The sequence below is a fragment of the Aotus nancymaae genome, unplaced genomic scaffold (assembly GCF_030222135.1).
Source record: "Aotus nancymaae isolate 86718 unplaced genomic scaffold, 86718_ANA_hifiasm-v0.15.2.pri h1tg000018l, whole genome shotgun sequence".
NCBI lineage: Eukaryota > Metazoa > Chordata > Mammalia > Primates > Aotidae > Aotus > Aotus nancymaae.
In genome coordinates, this window is record NW_026988430.1 from 17,051,682 (window position 1) to 17,071,498 (window position 19,817).

General features: G+C 56.5%; 1 protein-coding gene across 1 annotated transcript in view; it reads right to left on the reverse strand.

Moving 5' to 3' along the window:
- Positions 1–2,985: 2,985 nt before the first annotated feature.
- Positions 2,986–19,817, reverse strand: part of NTN1 (netrin 1) — a 218,001-nt gene continuing 201,169 nt past the window's right edge. The window contains exon 7 of the mRNA XM_064378317.1: positions 2,986–7,274. Coding sequence (XP_064234387.1) covers positions 6,946–7,274 — 329 coding nt within the window. The 3' untranslated portion in view covers positions 2,986–6,945. The remainder of the gene's footprint in view (positions 7,275–19,817) is intronic.

The window sequence follows — 19,817 nt, forward strand, 5'->3', positions numbered from 1 at the left end:
AGGCCTTAACAGCCACCACCTAGGGTGCCTTTTCAATGAAAATAAATGTGATTAAAATAACAGTATAAGTACTGTTTAACTTAACCGATTATTAATTATAAGCATTTTAACTCTAGATACCATATAAAGAAATCCAGATACCTGGGTACAACTGGTATTTTTGTTCCATTTAAACTTCATTTTTATTAGTAACTGTAACTAAACCTTAGCTGTCATGAGCCCCAAGACGATCAGCTCCTTTCAAAACCCACAGGGCCCCCGCCTGGACACAGCGTCCACCAGTCATTTGTGGCTTTGATAGAGAAAATCCTTTCTCTGCTGCCTGCAGCTCTCCGCCTGGCTGGGACTGGGCTTTCTCCGTGAGCTAAATCCCTGAAACTCTCCTTCTACAAGGCTGATGGAGGTTCCCCATGGCCCCTCTTCAAATACTGCCAGGCTCCCTCCTGCCTAGTCAGGGAGAACTGCTGGCTGGCCAAACAGCCGCATTTTTCCTCCTAGTCGGGAAAGAGCACCTTAGCCTCTTAGAATCCTATCCCCTGCTTCTTGAGGTTCCCAGTGACACCGACATCTTAAACAGGGACTAGTTAAGGATCATCTCTTAGCTAGTTGGATTTTCTAACCCAGCACTGATGAAGTTAAGTGGGTTTTTGCCCCTTATTTTACCAAGACCTATCTTTCCTCTGATTGCTTCCTACAGTTTCACAGACTTCTTCCCAACTACATGCCAATGACAAAAGACATTGACCTGTTTCCAGAAATGACTCGTCGCCCCGCTGAGGCTCCAGTCTGATAAAACAGGAGTGTAATCCGTCCGTAGCCTCTGTTTCTTACTGGCTCCATTATTCTTTTCATGCCCCATTTTTCTTGGCCTATTTTTTATATGTCTTTATTTAGTTTTAAGAAGAGCAGAGAAAGAGATGTCGGTTTAACAACATCTGAAACCTACAGGTGTGTTTGCCACAAGCGGGCATCCCATGCTAGGGCACTGTCTTTGGGAGGTGGAGGGGAACACGCAGGGGAGAGCCTTATGAATGAGCGAGACTCCCCAGTGGCAGCTTGGACGGCCGGGAGGCCCCGTGAGGCTCTGACACCCGCAGGGTCCCTGCCCACCCACTCTCAGACATTTCTGACTGGATGGCACTGGCTTCTGGGTCCCTGGTGGTGATCACCCAGCTTCCTTGTGACTCAGTATTCCAGTCTCTAAAATGGGCTTTTCCCACTACTTGGGCCAGTCTTAGTAGCAACCCAGCTTATTCCCTGCATTGAGTTTGGCAGATGCCCTCTCTCCCCAACTTGAGCACAGGGCCCTGGGAGGCAGAGGGGCTATTGACAGTACACGTCCCGATGTGTCACTGAGCAAAGGTGGGTTTCCTTCAGGTCTCGGGCTGCAGCCACCCTTACAGGGCCTGACTGTGATGGACGGAGTCTCTCGCCCAGGCTGGAGTGCAGTGGTGTGATCTCGGCTCACTGCAACTTCCGCCTCCTGGGTTCAAGCAGTTCTCTGCCTCAGCCTCCCAAATACCTGGGACTACAGGCGCCCACCATCATGCCTGGCTGATTTTTGTATTTTTAGTGGAGATGGGGTTTCACCATCTTGGCCAGGCTGGTCTTGAACTCCTGATCTAGTGATCGACCAACCTCAGCCTCCCTGAGCCACTGCACCAGACTTTTTTTTTAATGGACAGAAAAAAGCCACATCGTGAACGTCCTTGAGAACTGGACCCTTGACCTAAAATGACCAAAGCAGAGAATGAAATTGCCACAAGTGCATCACAGACTTCTTAGTCCAGTCTCTCGGTGGGTCTTAAATCCTACCAAAGGCCCCACTGGCCCTGGGGAGCACCTGAGACCCCAGAAAAGACTTGTTTGCTCCTGTCTGGCCAACTGAGACCTGGATCTCATCACTGCCCACCCACCACCCCCAGGCATTGTCATTCCAGCAGGAACTTAAACCTGAAACTGATTGGGACACCCAGAGACCACTCACGTATCCACTTGCCCTGGCTTTGACCCCAGGCTCTGGAGAGCCTAGCTCCCATCCCCAGAGCCAGACCCCCCCCCTCCCGAGGCAGCAGGGCTGGCCCTATTTCTTCCTGAGCAGAAGCTAATGGCATCTCCAGTGAGCTCTACACACGGCAGGGAAGGGGCTTCCCATGCCTTCGAAGGAAGGGCCTGTTGAGCCTGCGTTGCTGAGGGGCTAGACCAGGCCCGTTGCTGAGGCTTGCCTTCAAAATAGCTGGGTGCAGAAATTATAGCTTCCTGGTGACGATCAGTCCCACTCTGCATGGCAACACAACATGTTCCTAATGACTGAATTGTTTATTTAATAAAGAAATCACAACCATTTGGAGGTTTAAATATAGCCTCTCAGAAACCAAGTGAGCTCAGCTCTTGGTGGCTGCGTGGTGCTGGCACTGGCCCAGTCTCTGCACCGCACAAAGCCTTTAGCAATCACTTGAAAAAAAATATTTTGCAAGCTCTCTTGAGTTTCACTAACCCTGCTGTAGTTTCTTGAGTCTCTACTTGGCTTAAAAGGCAGAAACTACCTGCAGCTTCTGAATCAAATGGCGAAGGTCAAAGGTGGCTCTCTGCCCAGGGGTTGTAGGTAGGACAAGTGGGAAGGGACCCCCTTTCCGGTGACCCTTGGGGTCCCCTCTGTCCTAGAACTCTAGGGAATGGCAAGGATGGGTCCCCAGAGTGGTTTCCTGCAGACTGCAATACAGACAGACTGTCCATTCGATAGCCTTTTAGCTCCAAACAGCATTCACAGCCAGCAAGCCCCTAAGACATTCCAAGCAAAACTGCCTTTTTGGGGGAGTCAGGGCTCTGTCTCTGAGGCTTTGCGAAAAACCTGGGCTCTGTCTTGCAGGGGAGTTCTTCAGCCTGAAACCACATTCCTCAAATTGCCCAAAAACTCCATCCTCCACCTGCCTCCCCACACGCCTGCCACCAGCCCAGGCCACCAATCAACACTGGGAGACAGCACAGTGTACAAGAGTTTATTTAATGATATCTGAATTTAGTTCTATCATGTGTGGCCCACGTTACAAGTTCCATCTGGGTCCATTACAACTCTAACCACCCCCCCAAAAAAGGAAAGAAACTTAAAAAAAAGAAAATCCACAACTTTTTCCATGTCATTAAATATATTCATATATAATAACCATAATATATTAGTATGCATTGGAAAGAGACATTGACCCAAACAATACGTCATGGTCACAACTGAACATTTACAAGTCTGAGTGAACAGAAATCCAAAACACAGGAGGGGGCCGAGGGAGGAGGGGAGTGCATTTGGGAGCAGGGAAGGCGAAGAAACGTCTATTGGCAGGAGTGGGACTGACTTGGCTTTGGGCAGGGGTGAGGCCCCACAAGTACACATTTTGATCCCCCCAGTGTGCCGTGGCTGTGGCCCACAGGGATGTCTCGTCCACGGACCGTGGCCCAATGGCCCATCAATGAGTCTAGTCTGGCCGCTCTCTGGGCTTCAAGGGGGCTTCCTTTAAGTGTTGAGAGCCTAAGCGTCTTTCGCTTTCCCGGAGGCAGGAACCATTCACCAGTCCCTTAGGGTGTCTTCTTGAGTTCAGTCTCATTCCAACCTGGGGTGCACCCTCTCCAGTGTGCCGCCACTGAGGCAGAGTTCCAGGAAGTCACTAAGGGCCCTGGAGCAGCTCCCAGCCTCCCTGGGCTGTGACCCAGGTGTCCCTCCCTCCCTGGGCTGTGACCCCAGGCGTCCCTCCCTCCCTCCCACATAGATGCCTCTGGGGATGCTGCCTCCTGCCCTGCTTTCCATGGACAGAAGCAGTGGGCAGACCACAGCCTGCAGTGAGTCCCAGGGCAGCCCTGTGTCCTCCCCCACACCCCGCAAATCTTGGGCATTACTGCGCGTCCGTAAAGCAGGCACTCAGCTGTCAGGGGCACCGGACCACCCAGCTGGCAAGAAAAAGGACAACTGGGGAATCTGTTGCAAAAACAAAGACTAATCTGGTATGTTTTTCTTCAAACACCTACATAGCACAATTCTGGTTAATACACTCTTCAAAATCAAAATCTAGTTCCGTTTTACATCCCTTCCTAACTGTACAAACCGGAACACCTCAATTCCCATTTCCCTCTGCTCCCTGGAGTGGGGCACAGGAGTGGAGGAGGGGTGCTTTCCCAAGGATGTTGCTCACCGCAGAGGCCGGGTGGAGGCGGGGCTGCAGTCGGGAGTGATGGGCTGCGTTCTGGCTGGGTGCGTGGATAGGAAGGCTGCCCGTGATGACCGTGCAATCTCAACAGTGACCTGGCCCCTAGCCTGGTGGATCTGGTCACCCTGATGCATTCCCCAAGGGCCAGGCCACTGGGTGGACAGCCTGTGCCCTTGGGGTGCTGAGCCGGAGGGAGGGGCAGGAGAGTGGCTGAATTTCCCGCAAGATGCCTTGTTGCTTGGTGTGACACCGGCTCTGTTGCTAAGGAGGCCTCAGAGACCACAAGTGCAAGCCCCTCACAGGACACCAGTGACACCCAGACCCAGGGTGGGATGTTGTGGAGCTGCCACAGCCCTTCTGGGCAGGGTGAAGAAACCACACTGGCATAGACAGAAACAGGACAACTGCCCCAGCGGCACAGTGCCTTGTGATGTTGATGGCATCCAGCGGGCCACACTGGGCATCCGAGGGGCCCTGTCTTGTAGCCTTGGGCTGGATTCAGGGAAGCCAAATCCCCTTCCCAGGGCAGGTCTGTCTGCTCCCTGCCCCTGAGGCACCTCTGCCAGTCTCTCCGACCACCCCCAGGCAGCCAAACCACCCTCTACCACCTCTTCGGAGAAGCCAAGGCCTGCCTTCCTGGAACCCAGAGCTGCTGTCTGGCGAGTCCGTCCCTGCGTCCCCACCACTTTGCTGCCTCTTCTGAAGATGTGATTGATTGTGCCCATGTCCTACCCCACCCCGGGCTCCCATTCTCCAGGCCAAATGCCAGTGTCCTCAAGAGGCAGTAACCAGGGCCAGGGGCTCAGTGGCCACTCCCCCAAGAGCACCCTCACAGCCTGCACAGGGATCGAGTGGGCGGGCTGCAGAGCAGGAGTGCAGTGAGGGCCAGCATGGCCTGTGATCATAAAGTCGGGCTCTGGAGTCTGAGCCCCAGTCCTGCCACCAATTTGAGGCATGACCTTGGGCACGCGTACTCCAGTTTCCTTGCTGGTGATAGCGGGTCCCTGTCCCACAGGGTTGTCGTGAGCACAAGCTGGGAGCATGTGGGTAAAGTGCCTGGCACACAGCAGGTGCTCAATAAATGTCAGCTACGATGCAGGCAGCAGTGGGGAAGGCAGAGGGAAGCCAGACCACCTCGGGGCCGAGCTTCATACTTGGTATGACCCTTCTGAGCAGTCAAACTCTGGCCGGGAAAGTGAAACCAATTTCCTGACCGTGAGGGACGCCAGGCCTCTAATTCAGTGCGCCAGGTGTGAGGACGTGGGCCAGAGGCCCAGGCTGTGCAGAGAGCCCAGGAAGGCGGGGAGCCAGGAGGCCCCAGAGCACAGGAATGGACCCTGTGTGAGGCAGTCAGAACAAAAGGGGCTGCCTGCTTGAGGACAGTGTCTCTAGGAGATCTTCGAAGGAGGGCTGGGGCACAGTGGAGGGCACAGGCAGACGACACAAGAGACCGTCTGGAAAGGCACAGGCAAGGTGTGGCCCAGGCCAGACCAAGACAGCTGCAGGGGGCAGGCCCGGCAGCCTCTGTGCCTTTTCTTGGGGAAGCCAGCATGGCCTGGTCATTTCTGCGCCCCTGCCCACCCATGGCTCAGGCACTCTGGTACTTCGCCGAACCAGCAAACCCCGTCCCAGCTCAAGCAAGCCCCCTGCCCCAAGCCAGGCTCAAGTGCCTTCGCAACCTGCAGACTCCATGCTGGTTCAGGCCCTTTCCAGCTGTTGACATTGCTGAGGGGCCTTGTGGGAGCTGATGTCATTACATAAATAGTGTCACTGCCGTAAACCCAGCCAGTGCCCCTTCCCCCTCCCCTGGAAAATGTCATAAAAGGGGCTGTTTCTAAGTTTCCAAAAGGAAACTCTCTGGGAGGTTTTGCCTTTGCGATGCCTCCTCCCACAGGCAGCTCCAGCATGAGGTGGTGACCACCCGGTTTGGGCTTCTCAGGGGTGTCCCTGGGCCCACTGCCCTCCGGATGGGCGAGAATCCTGGACCAGCCCCACACTGGGCAGGGGCAGAGGCAGGCAGCAGCAGGGGCCTCCTCTTCCCTCTCCACAGGTGAACCCCCCCACCCCACCCCCAAGACCCCACCCAGGAGGACCCACTCAGCAGGTGGCAGTGAAGACAGAGGCTGGCTAGACAGGCGGCTGTCCGCTCCCCAAATGCTGCCAGGCCCCTTCAGATGGAGCCCAGGCTGTGACAGCCCAGCGGTCGGTGGGGAATGCTAGACGGAAGGGGCCGGGGAGAAAGGGAGGATTTCGTCTGCTGTATGTGGGGTGGTGGTTTGGTCGGTGCTCGGCGCCTCGCCCAGGACGCGGGCCTGAGAATTCACAGTTCTCCTCCCACCCTCCTCTCCGCGCCATCCAAGTCCCGCGCCTGGGGCCCCAGCTGTGCGGTTCCGCGCCCGCCCCCGGGGCCCCAGGGCAGGCTGCCCCCAGCCCCTCCACGGCGGCCGCGCCCAGCCCCAGGGAAGCGCGTCTCTGCTCTGGAAGGAGCCCTGTGAGGTAGCTACGTCTCGTCCTCATTTCTCCAGGGCCCGGCCGGCCGCGCACCCCGCCCCGAGCGCACGGGGCGCGCAGGGCGGGGCCGGGGGTGGGGCCGCCGAGGGTCCCGCCCCCCCGCGCCGTGCGGCCCCGCCCCCTCCCTCCCCCCACCTGGGAAAGCCCTCGCGGGCCAAGTCCGCGGCGGTCGGGCCGAGGCGCCCGCTCTAGCTCGGCCCGGCCCTGGCGCCCGCCCGCCTGCCCGCCTGCTGCCTCCGCGCTAGGCCTTCTTGCACTTGCCCTTCTTCTCGCGCTGCTGGAACTTGCGCAGCCGCCGCGCCCACGTGTCCCGCCACTGGATCACCAGGCTGCTCTTGTCCGCCACGATGCCGCTCTGGTCCGGAGAGTCCTCGGCGTTGCCCAGCAGCAGGTACTTCTTGAGGGGCTTGATTTTGGGACACTTGCAGGCGATGTCCCGCGAGCGGATCCACAGGCTCTGGTCGCCACGGCGGATGCGGCTCGTGCCCTGCTTGTACACGGAGATGATGTTCACCGTGAACTTCCACCAGTCCCCCGCCTTGTCCGCCTTCAGGATATGGATCTGGACCGCTGCAAGGAAGCACAGGCAGGCGGGTGGGCGCACAGCTGCTGTGGCTTGGTCCACCCTGCCTGAGCCTGGGGAGAAGGGAAAGGAGACCCAGCACCAGGAAGTGACTGCAGAGGGTGTCCCACGGGGGAGCACGTGGGCGGTGGCAAGCTGATCCTAGACCCCCACCTGCCAACACCAGGGCCAAGGCCGCTGCTCTGAGAAGCCTTGCTTCCCACGCTTTGAGGGTGCCACCCAGCACTGCCATGGGGACAAGCCATGTCCAGGCCTTGTCAAGGCCCACTTTGTCCCGGAAGCCTACAGGTGCTGCCCATGCTCCCAGCACTCTGGGCAAGCTCTGTTTGCCCAGGAGCAGTGCTGGGGAGGAGTGGGAGGCTCCTCAGGAGTTCACTTCTCCGAAGCCCCTAGTTACTTGACACGAGGCCTCATGACACTCCACACACACAGCCTGGCCCTCCAACCAGTCTCAGAAAACCATAATGGGTCCTCCATGCTCAGGGGCAGAAGATGAGAACCCACCCTTTGGGGTGGCCATAGTGCCTTTTCCAGAGCCCTGGGGTCCTTGGACTGCCCGCTTCCCATACCTAAGCCATCCCTGCCAGGTGGCCTCCCTTCCTCTGTGCCGCCCAAGGTCCCCAGACCATTCCTCTTCCTCCCAATTCTCTACCAGTATTTTCCCTAGTACACAGCTTCCCAAGCTGGAACATGCATCAGAATCCCCTGGTGGGCTTGTGAAAATACACCCTGCTGGGCCCTGCCCCAGAGCTTCAGATTCAACAGATCTGGGTGAGGCCCCAGAATATGCATTTCTCACAAGTTCCCAGGTGGTGCTGATGCCATTGACTCGGGGACAAATGTTACCAGATGTTATTTCTGCAAGATAGTAAAGGAGATTTCAAAAATAAGAGATGCTTAAAAAATAAAGGAGAAACTTTGCTCTAGTAAGTTTGTGAAATGCTAGGTTAAACAAAGTCAAGAAGTTCCTTACTGCAGGACTTTTCAGAGCCTTTAACCTAAGAATCCGGTACATGCGTGTTGGTTTCTCAAACAACCCTAACTGCAGAACCCTTTGGTTGGTGCATCTCAGGTCACCAGAGCCTTATGGGACCTTCTTGGGGACCTCCTGGGGGGGGTGGACACATGATCATTGCCTCCAGGCCAGGGAATACCTGGAGAGGCCTCTGCTATACTCGTCTCTGTTCAAGAGAAACAGCCATCCTCTCACTCCCCTCCCCAAACCCTGTCAGAGCAGGGTCCTTTCCCCTCGCTGAACCCAACCTCACACCCTGTATCCGTCACTGGGAAGAGCACCTTTATTCCCCAGGCTAGGCCATGGAGTAGACTTGAGCCTTCCTGAGAAAGGAGCGGCAGCTTGAAGAAACCAAGACGCAGGAAAGCCCCAGGGAATGCCCAGCGGTCATCGCCTCCCCACTTACCACTCCAGACAATGGACCCACCCCCAGCTCAGCCTGCCCTCCCCATTGGCCAGCTTCTGTCAATGTTTCTAGGGGCCACTCTGATCCTTCACTCCCAGGGCACCTCCCTGTCCCCTTCCTGTACCCACACATGGCCCAGGGGATGGGAGGGACAGGGACAGCCAGGCGCAGGGGAGCACTGAATGCCAACAGACTCATCCTTCCAGGGTGAGGGAAGCGGACTTTCCCATATTTTCATTTCAGCTGTTCCTGGGTATCCTGAACTTTGCACTCCAGTCTGAGGGCTCCAAAGAATGGCTGCCATGGCAACCGTTTCCATGTTTTTGTCACCAAGGGACTCAACACTCAGTGTGAACTCTGGGTGGGGGGAGCCCTCCAGCCCAGAGAAGTGGCTGGGCCGAGTGTATTTGACTGTGCAGACAGAGGTCACCGTGGCAACTGAGTGCCCCTTAGCTAAGCGATGGGGGAGCCACCTCCGGCATCCCTGAGAGCCCCGCTTTCCTCTCCCCAGGACTGAGTGGAATACAAATGAGCTGGGATACGGCTGATTCTGTTGTGCTCAACACCTCAGACCCCTTGCACAGCTGCTGTGTCCCCAGCCAGCATGGGCTGGAATGGCCCAACAGGATGCTGCAGAAGGCACCCTGGGCTGGGGCTCAGGGAGAGCGCAGCTTTGATCCCAGGCTCAGAGCATCTGTTGGTGCTGTGTGCTGAATTGTGCCCCAACAAATTCCTCTGTTGAAACCCTATCCCCTTGTACTTCACAGAGTGCCTTTACTTGGACATAGAGTCTTTAAAGTATAATTAAGTACCCATTAAAATTTAACAAAATGTGCCAACCAGGCACGGTGGCTCATGCCTATAATCCTAGTACTTTGGGAGGCTGAGGTGAGCCGGTCACGAGGTCAAGAGATCAAGACCATCCTGGCCAACATGGTGAAACCCTGTCTCTACTAAAAATACAAAAATTAGCTGGGTGCGGTGGCGGGTGCCTGCAGTCTCCACTACTCGGGAGGCTGAGGCAGGAGAATCGCTTGAACTCTGGAGGCGGAGGTTGCAGTAAGCCGAGATCGTGCCACTGCACTCCAGCCTGACAACAGAGCGAGACTCCGTCTCAAAAAAAAATAATAATAATTAACAAAATGTAGGTATAATTAAGAGGAAGTCATTAGGGTGGGCCCTCTGACCTGTGTCCTTATAAGAGGAGATGAGGACACAGACACACAGAGGGAAGACCCTGTAAGGACACGAGAAAGTGGCCATCTACAAGTCAGGAGAGGACTCTGAAGAAAGCAACCCTGCTGACACCTTAGTCTTGGACTTCCAGCCTCCAGAGCTGTGAGAAATAAATTTCTGTTGTTTAAGCCACTCAGTCTGTGGTACTTTGTTCTGGCAGCCCTAGAAGGTAATACAATTAATCTTGAAGATCCTGGGGATCTTGGGCTTCTGCTCAGGGCCAGGCAGAAGGGCAGATCTGGCAGAGTCTCAAGTTTGCTGAGAAGAGGCTAGACAAAGAGCTGGCTGGAGAAGGTCTAGCCTTAGATTCCTCCAGAGGCCTCCCAGGGGATCTTCTCATTCCCTGGAGTCCTGCAAGAACGTGGCCCTGCATAGCAGAAGGGCTGGTAAGCCCTGCCCAACCCTCTCTGGTCTCTGAGCTTCCCCCTCTCGGTGAATGTTCTGGAAAACAGGCCTGGCATCCAAAGCAGCCCCTGTGCTTCTCCAGACACAGCCACAGGGTCGTGAAGGGGACCTGCTTAACTGCGTAACACCAAGGGCAAAGCCCTGAAGGGTACCCTACCCTGGACACCTTGTTGTCAGGAGTCCAGAGGGACAGAGCAATGGACACTGGTCAGTCAGGACAAAGCAACTGGCCCTTGTCCTTCCACCTCCAGCAGATCCCAGCAACTCCACAGGTGGGAGCTGTCCTGGCCGCAGGGGGCAGGGGCAGGAGCAGGAGCAGGGAATGGTAGGACTCGTGATTATGCTGGAAAAAGGCCACATTTCCACTACCCTTGGCAACACCTCTACACATTACACAGCCCACCAAGTATGAGCTACACATGCAGTGCACGGGCCAAGCCCCTGCCATTCACATACAGCCGAAAATATTCAAAATGCGCCTTGCAGCTGTGACCTCAAACAGACCTGCCCTGCACCCTCTGGAAGCACGAGCATCAGCAGACACACGTCACTCCACTGGGGCTGCTGTCGCCTCTGACCAACCTCCGGTTTGAAGCAAGGAATGATGGGGATCTCTGGGCTACACAGAGCCTGGGGCCCCTTCCAACCCAGATGTACCTGAGATGTCACCCAACCAGGCTTGGCACAATGGGCTATGGGCAGCTCTGCCCATCCTAGGACCATGGCCTCGAGGATGGACTCCTATGCTTTTAATGTTAGTGTCCCCGCACAAATTCATATGTTGGAACTTGATATCCAGTGTGAGACTATCAAGAAGCAGGGTCTTTGAGACATGACTAAATCATGAGGATTTCACCCTGTGGATGGGATCAGAGCCCTTATAAGAAGAGGCTGCAGCTAGTTCCCTTGCCCTTTCCATGGTGGGAACACAGCAAGAAGGCAGCATTTCGGAAGCAGAGAGCAAGCCCTCACCAGGCTCTGAATCTGCTGGCACCGTGATGTTGGACTTCCCAGCCTCCAGAACTATGAGCAATCAGTCTCTGTTGTTTGTTTATTAATTACTCCATCTAAGAGATTTTGTTGCAGCAGCCCAGAACTGACTAAGACACACCCACACGACGAAACTTACCCCAAGTTAATTAGCCTCGGCCCTTAGCATGCCTGAACTCCCACTGTCCTTGCACTGATGTCCTAAACATTGTCTTCAACAAAACTGGAACGGGGGGTGGGGGGCTCTGCTAAGGATCCCCCACCTTGTGTTCAGAAAGGAGAGAGATGAGATTGCCCTGAGAAAGTCAGACTGTGAGGTCAGACCAGAGAGATGGGAGGTGTGCTGAGAGCCCTTAGATGAGGGACTGCTGGCTGGGCGCAGTGGCTCACACCTGTAATCCCAGCACTTTGGGAGGCTGAGGCAGGCGGATCACCTGAGGTCGGGAGACCAGCCTGGACAACATGGTGAAACTTTGTCTCTACTAAAAATAGAAAAAATTAGCCAGGCATGGTGGTGGGCACCTGTAATCCCAGCTACTTGGGAGGCTGAGGCAGGAGAATTGCTTGAACCCGGGAGGTGGAAGTTGCAGTGAGCCGAGATCACGCCACTGCACTCTAGCCTGGGCAGCAAGAGCAAAACTCCATCTCAAAAAAAAAAAAAAAAAAATTAGAGACTGCTGGTGTACAGGAAGAGGTTGCCATCCTAAGCCAGAATGGCCATTCTCTGAAGCGGAGACAAGGAAGTCAATGAGGCAGATGCTAGCAGAGCCCCTCAGCCCTGCCTGGGAGGAAGCCTGGCCTCAGCCTGCTGGTGCTTCTGGCCTTACCGTAAGTGCTCAATGGCTGCATCCCAGGCTCCACAGCTCAACTTCCTCCTCCCTTCCTCTGAGCTCTTGCTGTCCCCAGAGCTGAGCAACTGCTCCAAGTGAGCAGGTACGTTCTTCCCAGGGGGCTCTGCCCAGGGCAGGACTCTGCTGTCAGTGCAGACAAAACCAGGGCTGGGATGTGGGAACTGGAACCCTCCAGGCTGAATGGGTTAGGCTGACTGCAAGCCCAGCGGAGCCCTGCTGAGCACTGGTGCACCACGGGGAGGAGGCGCGTCTGCAAATAGAGCAGATGCCCATGGGAAAGGAGGAGAGAGTGCAGTTCAGGGCAGCCAGGAGTTGGCCTCCGCTGTGCAGGTCCTCAGCCCCTGGCCGAGCTTTGTCTCCTGGCCTTGCTGCCCATGAGCCACCCAGCATCTGTGCAATAAACCCTCCTTTCCTGCATCCAGATACAGAGCTCCGTGAACAAGGCTGCGGGGGGCAGGGGGCAATAAGCAGCCATCCCTACCAACAATTCTGGGGTTCACAGGAAGGTCTTTCATGCCAAGAACTCTCTCAATCACCAGGGCAGCACGAGCCAAGAGGAATGACTCCCCTTGCCCTAACCCACACCTGCTGCCCAGCTAGAGGGGCATGCTCCTTACTCCACCCCCGCAGCAGATGCCCACATGGGGCTCTGGGGGGCTGGCCAGGGCTCTCTGAGGAGGCGAGAGGGGGACTGAGGGCCAGGTCCATGGGGGCCAGAGTCAACAAGGGCAGCCTGGCGCAATGTGTAGTTGGTTCTGGCTGAGGGGTGGGGGGCTAGGACGCAGCCCAAGGGCAGGCTGGGTGCCTTGAGCACTTGCCTTGGGCAAGGGGGGCAGAAGCCAAGCTGCCCAGCCCTGCATGTCTTTTCAGCTGCTGCTTCCCACCTCCCTGGCTGCAGTGCAAGGCACAGTGGGTGTGTCTCTTCCAGAGGAGTGACATCTGGTCTTCCTTCCTGGGGTACCTCAAACTCCCCAGAGTCCCAATGCTGGGGGCATTACCGGGCCATCAAAGGCAACCCGAAGAGTGAGGAGCTCCAGGTCACAGCCTATGCTTGGATTCCTCCAGAGGGGGACTTGCTGCCCCACGGCAGCCCTGTCCTCTGTCCAGACCCCAGCCCATCCAAAGCCTCCCTCCCAGCTCCAGTCTGGGCCCAGGAGCCACCATAGCCTGTGAGCTCTGGGCCTTCTGAGGACCCTGCACTGTCACCACTCCAGAAAGTCAGTGGCAGGAGTAGATGGGAGCTGACGGATGCCCCTCCTTGCAGATTTGGGGGACCTCCTGCTGAGATCAAAGCTCCCTGCCGCAGGGCCAGGTTGTAGGAAAGCTGTCTGGCCAGTGCAGAAGTTACAGATGCCGGTCATTCATCTCCCTGCGGGGGAAACTGACACACCACGAGGCAGGAAAGGCCCAGCCCGGAATCAACAACCCACAGGCTGGGCCCTGGGGGAGTGGCCGAGGCACAGACTCTGGGGACTGCTGGCCCTTCTCCTTTCCCTGGCAAGGCCTGAGTGCCTGAGCGCGTGGAACACCTCGGCGAGGAGGCTTTCTGCCTCCTGGAAGTCCCCTAGATTTATGAGCTGCTCCAGGTGGGCCCCCAGTGGCTCCCCTGCAGTTTCCTCTCCCAAGGAGGCTGAGGTGGTCAGCTCCTCCCCTCTCCCACCCATCCATACCTTCCTGTTGGGCCGGTCCAGCTAGGGGAGGCTTGTCACCCATCTGCCTCGGAAACAGCGGCCAGGACAAATGGGGGGAGGAGAACAGGAACCCCACAGAAACCATGAAAGCTGCGCAGCCCCATAAATCTCCTGCTGTGGAAAGCGTGTCACGAGCTGCAGCTGCTTTCCCGAAACGCAGCTCTGAGCACATGCTTCCCAGGCTCTGCAAAGGGAGGAAGGGTCGCCAGAGGCAAGGCTTGCTCTCAGCGGTGCTCCTCTGCCCAGAGAAATGCCAACTCCCTGCCGGCGAGTGCAGGAGAGGGGGCCACCACTCCTGGGACTGGGGATCACAGTGGCCCCTGCCCGGTTTACATCAAATGAGGCAGAGGGCTGGAGGCTCACTGTGGCCAGACCTGGCAACTGCCCCAGCTGCCCTCGGGAGCCCTCAGGAATCCTGAGTCTGTCATCTCCTGCCATGTGCCTGCCACCGGGACCCTGCCTCAGGACTCAGACAAGATGAGGACATCCAACTCAGAGCTGGCTGAAGGTTCCCTTCAACCAAAAACAGAACAGGATGACCCTCTCTCTCAGAACTGAAAGTAGGGTGGACTTTTCCCCTGCTAGGTCCTGGTGCTTGGGATCTGTTCTGGGGAAGGGAGGGGGGTTAGGTGTCTGAGACCATTTGGTGGCCTGGGGGTCCCCAGAGGAGAGGACATTAAGGGGTCTTAGAATTAGAGAGCCAGACCCTGGGAAGCAGATCAGCCCTGTGCCCTGGGAGGTGGGCACATCAGGCCTGGCCTGTCCAGCTCTGCACCCTGAGGCTCAGCAGTGAGAAGAGATCAGGGGACTGCATCCTTCTTTGCAAGAGGCTTAAGTAGGCAGGTGGACATGGGCCCTTCCCTGCCTCAGCTGGGGCGCCCTCAGCATGGGGGCTGCTGCCTCCTGCAGGGCAGCCTGGGGAGAGCCTACCACCCAGGGATGAGCCGCAGCTGCCTCCCTTTCCTGTTGGGAGGAACTGAAGCAGCCTGGCTGCCTCCGAATTCCACGCTTGTCCCCCACCCCCCAACCCTTTAAGGGGCAGGGCCCACCAGAGGCAGGGACATAGCTGTCAGAGTCATCCTGGAGGGTGGACATTGCTCCCCTCCCACCTCTGAGTCGGCCCCAGTGCCCCCACGCTGGCTGGGGCAGCCAACCAGTTCCCTGCACAATGAGGGCATCGGTGAGGGCAGGGCCAGCCAGATGTGCCATCGGGACCCACCAAGTAGGAAGGTGGAGCAGTAAGCATCCCCCAATCCCCCACCCCGGGCTGGCACCCTCGGCAGCAATGGGGGCCCAGCCTCTGGAGGAGGGAAAGTGGGAAGGGACCAGCCTCCCCTGTCATGGGCTCAGTCCAGTCCCCCTTTGCCTTCAGCTGGAAGGCTTGGTGTGGAGGGCATTTTGGCCAGAGGCCCACCAGGGCTGCAGATGTATATTAATACTACACCACAGAGCGGGAATGGCCTGGCTCAGAACCCCTCAAACACTGCCCACTTCCCCGAGGCACCACCTCCAGCAAACCCCTCTGCCTCACAGCCAAGAGCATCCCCTCCCTGCAAGCCAGCCTGGCATTTCCAGGTCACTCCCAGGGCACCCTGGCATGGAGCCCTGTCCCGTGTGGGGTGAGCATCCACGCACCCTCTACACATGGGACTTTGCTCGGAACAGCTGTCAGCTCCTAAAAGTCAAGCCATCTTCAAAATCTGCTTCCCGGAGGAGACCTGAAGGCAATAGCTGAGACCTGGGAGCCACAGAGGGGTGGGGGCAGCTGAGCCACTGTGTAGTTGAGTGCTGCTGGATGGATTGACTCAGGTGCAGAGGCTTGCAAAGGTGCCTCCCAAAGCTCCTACAGGCTAAGTGGGAGACTGGGGTACGCCCCGGGTGCCCCATGGTATCTCAGAGGCCTGAGCCCAGCACAGGCAGAGCTGAGCTGGCAGGTTTGTGAAAACTTCAGGACAGGTCTCGGGGAGGACGCCCAGGAACAATGACCGGGGTGCTGAGGGCCTCAGTGCCAAAGGCACTCAGCCCAGGGGAGGGCCACCTGACACGCCTCACCAAATGCCCACCTGAGCCCTGCATCGGTGGGAGAAGTGCTCTGTGGTCACACAGACACAGGGCCTGGCTGAGCCAGGAGAAGACTAGTGTTTCCTGCCTGGTGTCCCCAGCCCAGCACTCCGGGCACCTTGGACAGATCCCCACCCCACCCCCACTCTAAGCTTTAGTGACCTATCTGCAACAGGGCAGGAGATCACATTCATCAGATGTCTCTGGCGCCCCTTAGAGCCGTCCCTCCCCACCCCTTCTTCCTAAAATCAGGATGCTCAGAGGAGAGGAAAACAGCATAGGAAGAGACAAGAGGAAGCTCCAGGGAGGGGGCAGATGAGGGCCAGGAAACTGCCCAGATCCCAGGGAGGGCCCGTCTGGACCCACCTCCCCGCTCTGGGCTCCTGCTCTGCGGGTGGCAAGTCACTGTGCTGGGAAAGGCTGCATCCTCCCAGAGCTGCCAGGAGGCCCCAGCATCGTAGCACCCTGCCCCCACCCGGTTCTCACTGGAGGGAGCTTCCTGTGGGCGCAGGGGCTTTTCTGATGAGCTGTCATGGGGACTGACTGACCCTCCCTGGCCAACCTGGTGGTCACCCACATTCCACGACCTCAGGCTGACTCACGAGGACCCAGTTCCACATCTGGTCTCCATATGGGTCTGGCATTCTAGGGGGGAGGTCACATCTGGTGGGGGAAATCAGAGGATTCCCCAGGGGCCAGTGACCCCAGGGAAGGGTCAGCAAGCTTCTGAAACACCATGCCACGTGCTGCTGGCTGGTCTACGTCCTGTTCTCTGGTCGGGGCGGGGGGAGGCAATGCTCAGGGGAGGTGGCCTCTTGCAGCCATCACACCAGCTGCCTCTGGGCCCACAGCAGGGGCCCTGACCTTGGAGGACAGCTCCTAGGGTGCTCCTCTAACATCTGTGCCCACATTGAAGACACAGTAACTTCATCCCTTTGAAGGGGCTGATAACCTGTCCAGCTCTCTGCATTTGAAGGGATTGAGCCCGATCAGGAATCGCCATGGACTCCAAGGCCAAGAAAAGGAGGGTGATACTGAGGGGAAGAGTCCATCATTGGCCGAGAGGCCCGTGTCCCTGAGGCTAGCTAGAGACAAGAGGTAGGAGTGGTGAGATCCTCCTCACCCCGGCTCATCTGATTCGCAGCCTGAGTGACTGGACAAGGGCTGAGCAGGACGGGGCCCCACCCACCAGTGCCTCCGCCAGCCCCACTCACCACTGCCCACCACGCTCTGACCCGCAGCAGCTCCACGGTGAGTCAGTCACTTCTGCCACTGCCTCTTCTCCATGCCCGCCTCCATTGCCAGTGCCAGCTAGGTCTTCCCACTCACCATCAGGGGTCTTCCTCAAAGCTTCCGCTACCACACGGCCATGCCCATCACCAATCCCACCTCTGCCACCACCACCCACTACCACCGACATCCCTGTCACTATGCCAGTGCCCCGTTCCATCATCTCAGACATCCCAGCACCACGGTGCCCTCTCCTGCCTGTTTGCCCATGAAGATGTCTCTACGGCCTCTCCTCGGAGGCTCATCTGGAGTCAAGGGCCCCATCGAGGTCCCAGTTCTTGAGTGGTCTAAAGGACTGCCATGCCTACTCCTGCTGCCGAAGCCTTGCTTCCCTGGTTTGGGAGTGAACAAGGTCTCAGCCATGGAGTACTTAATCCTGTGCATGGTATTTTATCTTACTGAGTCTCAGCGTCCCATTGACAGGAATGAAAATCCCTCCCTCAAAAGGTGTCTGTGTACGGAGATTAAATAAGAATGAGCACTAAGCTATGATGTGCCTGGTCCAGGGCCGGGCAGCGGGAGGGAACAGTCATTGGCTGGGCAAGCCCTCTCCTTGGTTTCCACTGCTCCTGGAGGTTCCGGGCACACAGAGGGCACGGTGATGCAAATCAGAGTTCTGCTCAGGTCCCCAGGCCCACCGCTTCCACGGACCCCCAAGAGAGCACACAAGGACGTGCTCATGTGTGCACACACACACAGTCACACACACAGAGTCACACATAGTCACACACACATACAGAGTCACACACAGTCACACAGTCACACACACACAAAGTCACACACACACAGTCACAGTCACACACAGAGTCAAACACAGAGTCACACACAGTCACACACACACAGTCACACACACACAGTCACACACACACAGTCACACACACACAGTCACACAGAGTCACAGTCACACATACAGAGTCACACAGTCACACAGAGTCACACAGTCACACACAGTCACAGTCAGTCTCACAAACTCATTCACACACACAGTCACATATACACACAGTCACACACACAGTCACACAGTCACACACAGAGTCACAGTCAGTCACACACAAAGTCACACACAGAGTCACACACACAGTCACATACACAGTCACAAACACGGTCACATGCAGCCACACACAGTCACACACACACAGTCACACACACAGTAACACACACACAGCTGAACAGACTGGCTTCTCCCCACAGATGCCAACATAACTTCTCCCTTGAGTTGTATCCTCAGAAATCGTCCTTGTGGGATGTCAGGAGGAATACTTGAGGCAAATCATCCTGTGAGAAGCATTTTGATTTTTCCATCTGGTGGTGCCAAAATGTCTTTCAACAAAAGGGGTGACTAATAAACATTTCTGGGAACGAATAGCTTTTCCAAGAACTGGCAGAAGTGAGATGATCTCACCTTTCAGAATGTGAGCTGTCTGTCTCCCCCTCATTCTCAGTCCTAGGGAGTAGGAAGAGGCCAGCGGCGGCACCCAGGCCACATGAGGCAGGGGCTCTGGGTGGGGTGGGAGCCCCCACATGTCCATGTGAGCTGGAGAGGTCAGAGTGGCTTCTGCACATGGATGCAACTGATGAGGCCCACACCAGCCTCTCTCCATCCTCCCTGGGCCCCACACTGCACCGAACGCCCCTACCCTTACTCTTCTCCCAGTTCCCTGTGCTATGCCTAGCTTCTTGCCTGGAGACATTCGTCCCTCCACCTGGGAGCCCTGCTTTGCCCATTGAGCACCAGCTACTCAGGTTCCCTCCTCCAGGAATCCTTCCAGCCCTCGCCCTCTCTAGAGGAAGGGCCATACTCTGTGTGTGCCCACCTCAGGCTGCAACTCGGCCACACCCCCTCCTTCTATGGCTCTCATCTGTGTGTCCTCTCTCCTCCTAGACTGTAAACTCCCTGAGGGTCAAGACTGCACCTAACGCAGATCTGCAAGCTCATCACCCAGGACAGGATGGGGCCCACAGCCGGCGCTCAATGAACGGGTGTGGAGAGGCAGCTGGGGGTAGAAATGGGTGTGCAAGGGGTTAGGACTTCTCGGGATGTGCATTGCTGTGATGGTGTGTAATGTGTGCATGTGTGTGATGGTGTGTGAATGTGTGATGGTGTGTAGTGATGGTATGTATGTGTGATGGTGTGTAGTGATGGTGTGTGCACGTGTGGTAATGTGTGTGGTATGTGTGTAATGTGTGATAGTGTGTGCACGTGTGATGTGTGTGGTGTGTGTAATGTGTGTGTGATTGCATGCATGTGTGATGGTATGTGGTACCTGTGTGATAAAGTTTGCATGTGTGTGTGATCGCATGTGTGTGTATGGTATGTGTGCCTGTGTGATAAAGTTTGCATGTGTTTGTGTGATGGTATGTATGTGCTCATGTGGTATGTGATGGTTTATGTGTTTGATATGTGATGATATGTGTGATGTGTGTGATGGTGTGTGTGTGCGTGTGTGGTTTGTGTGCCTATGTGACAGTGTGTGATATGTACCTGTGTTTGATGTGTGTGGTGTGTGTGTGATGGTGTGCGTGCATGTGTGTGTGGTATGTGTGCCTGTACGATAGTGTGTGTGATGTGTGTCTGTGTGTCTGTG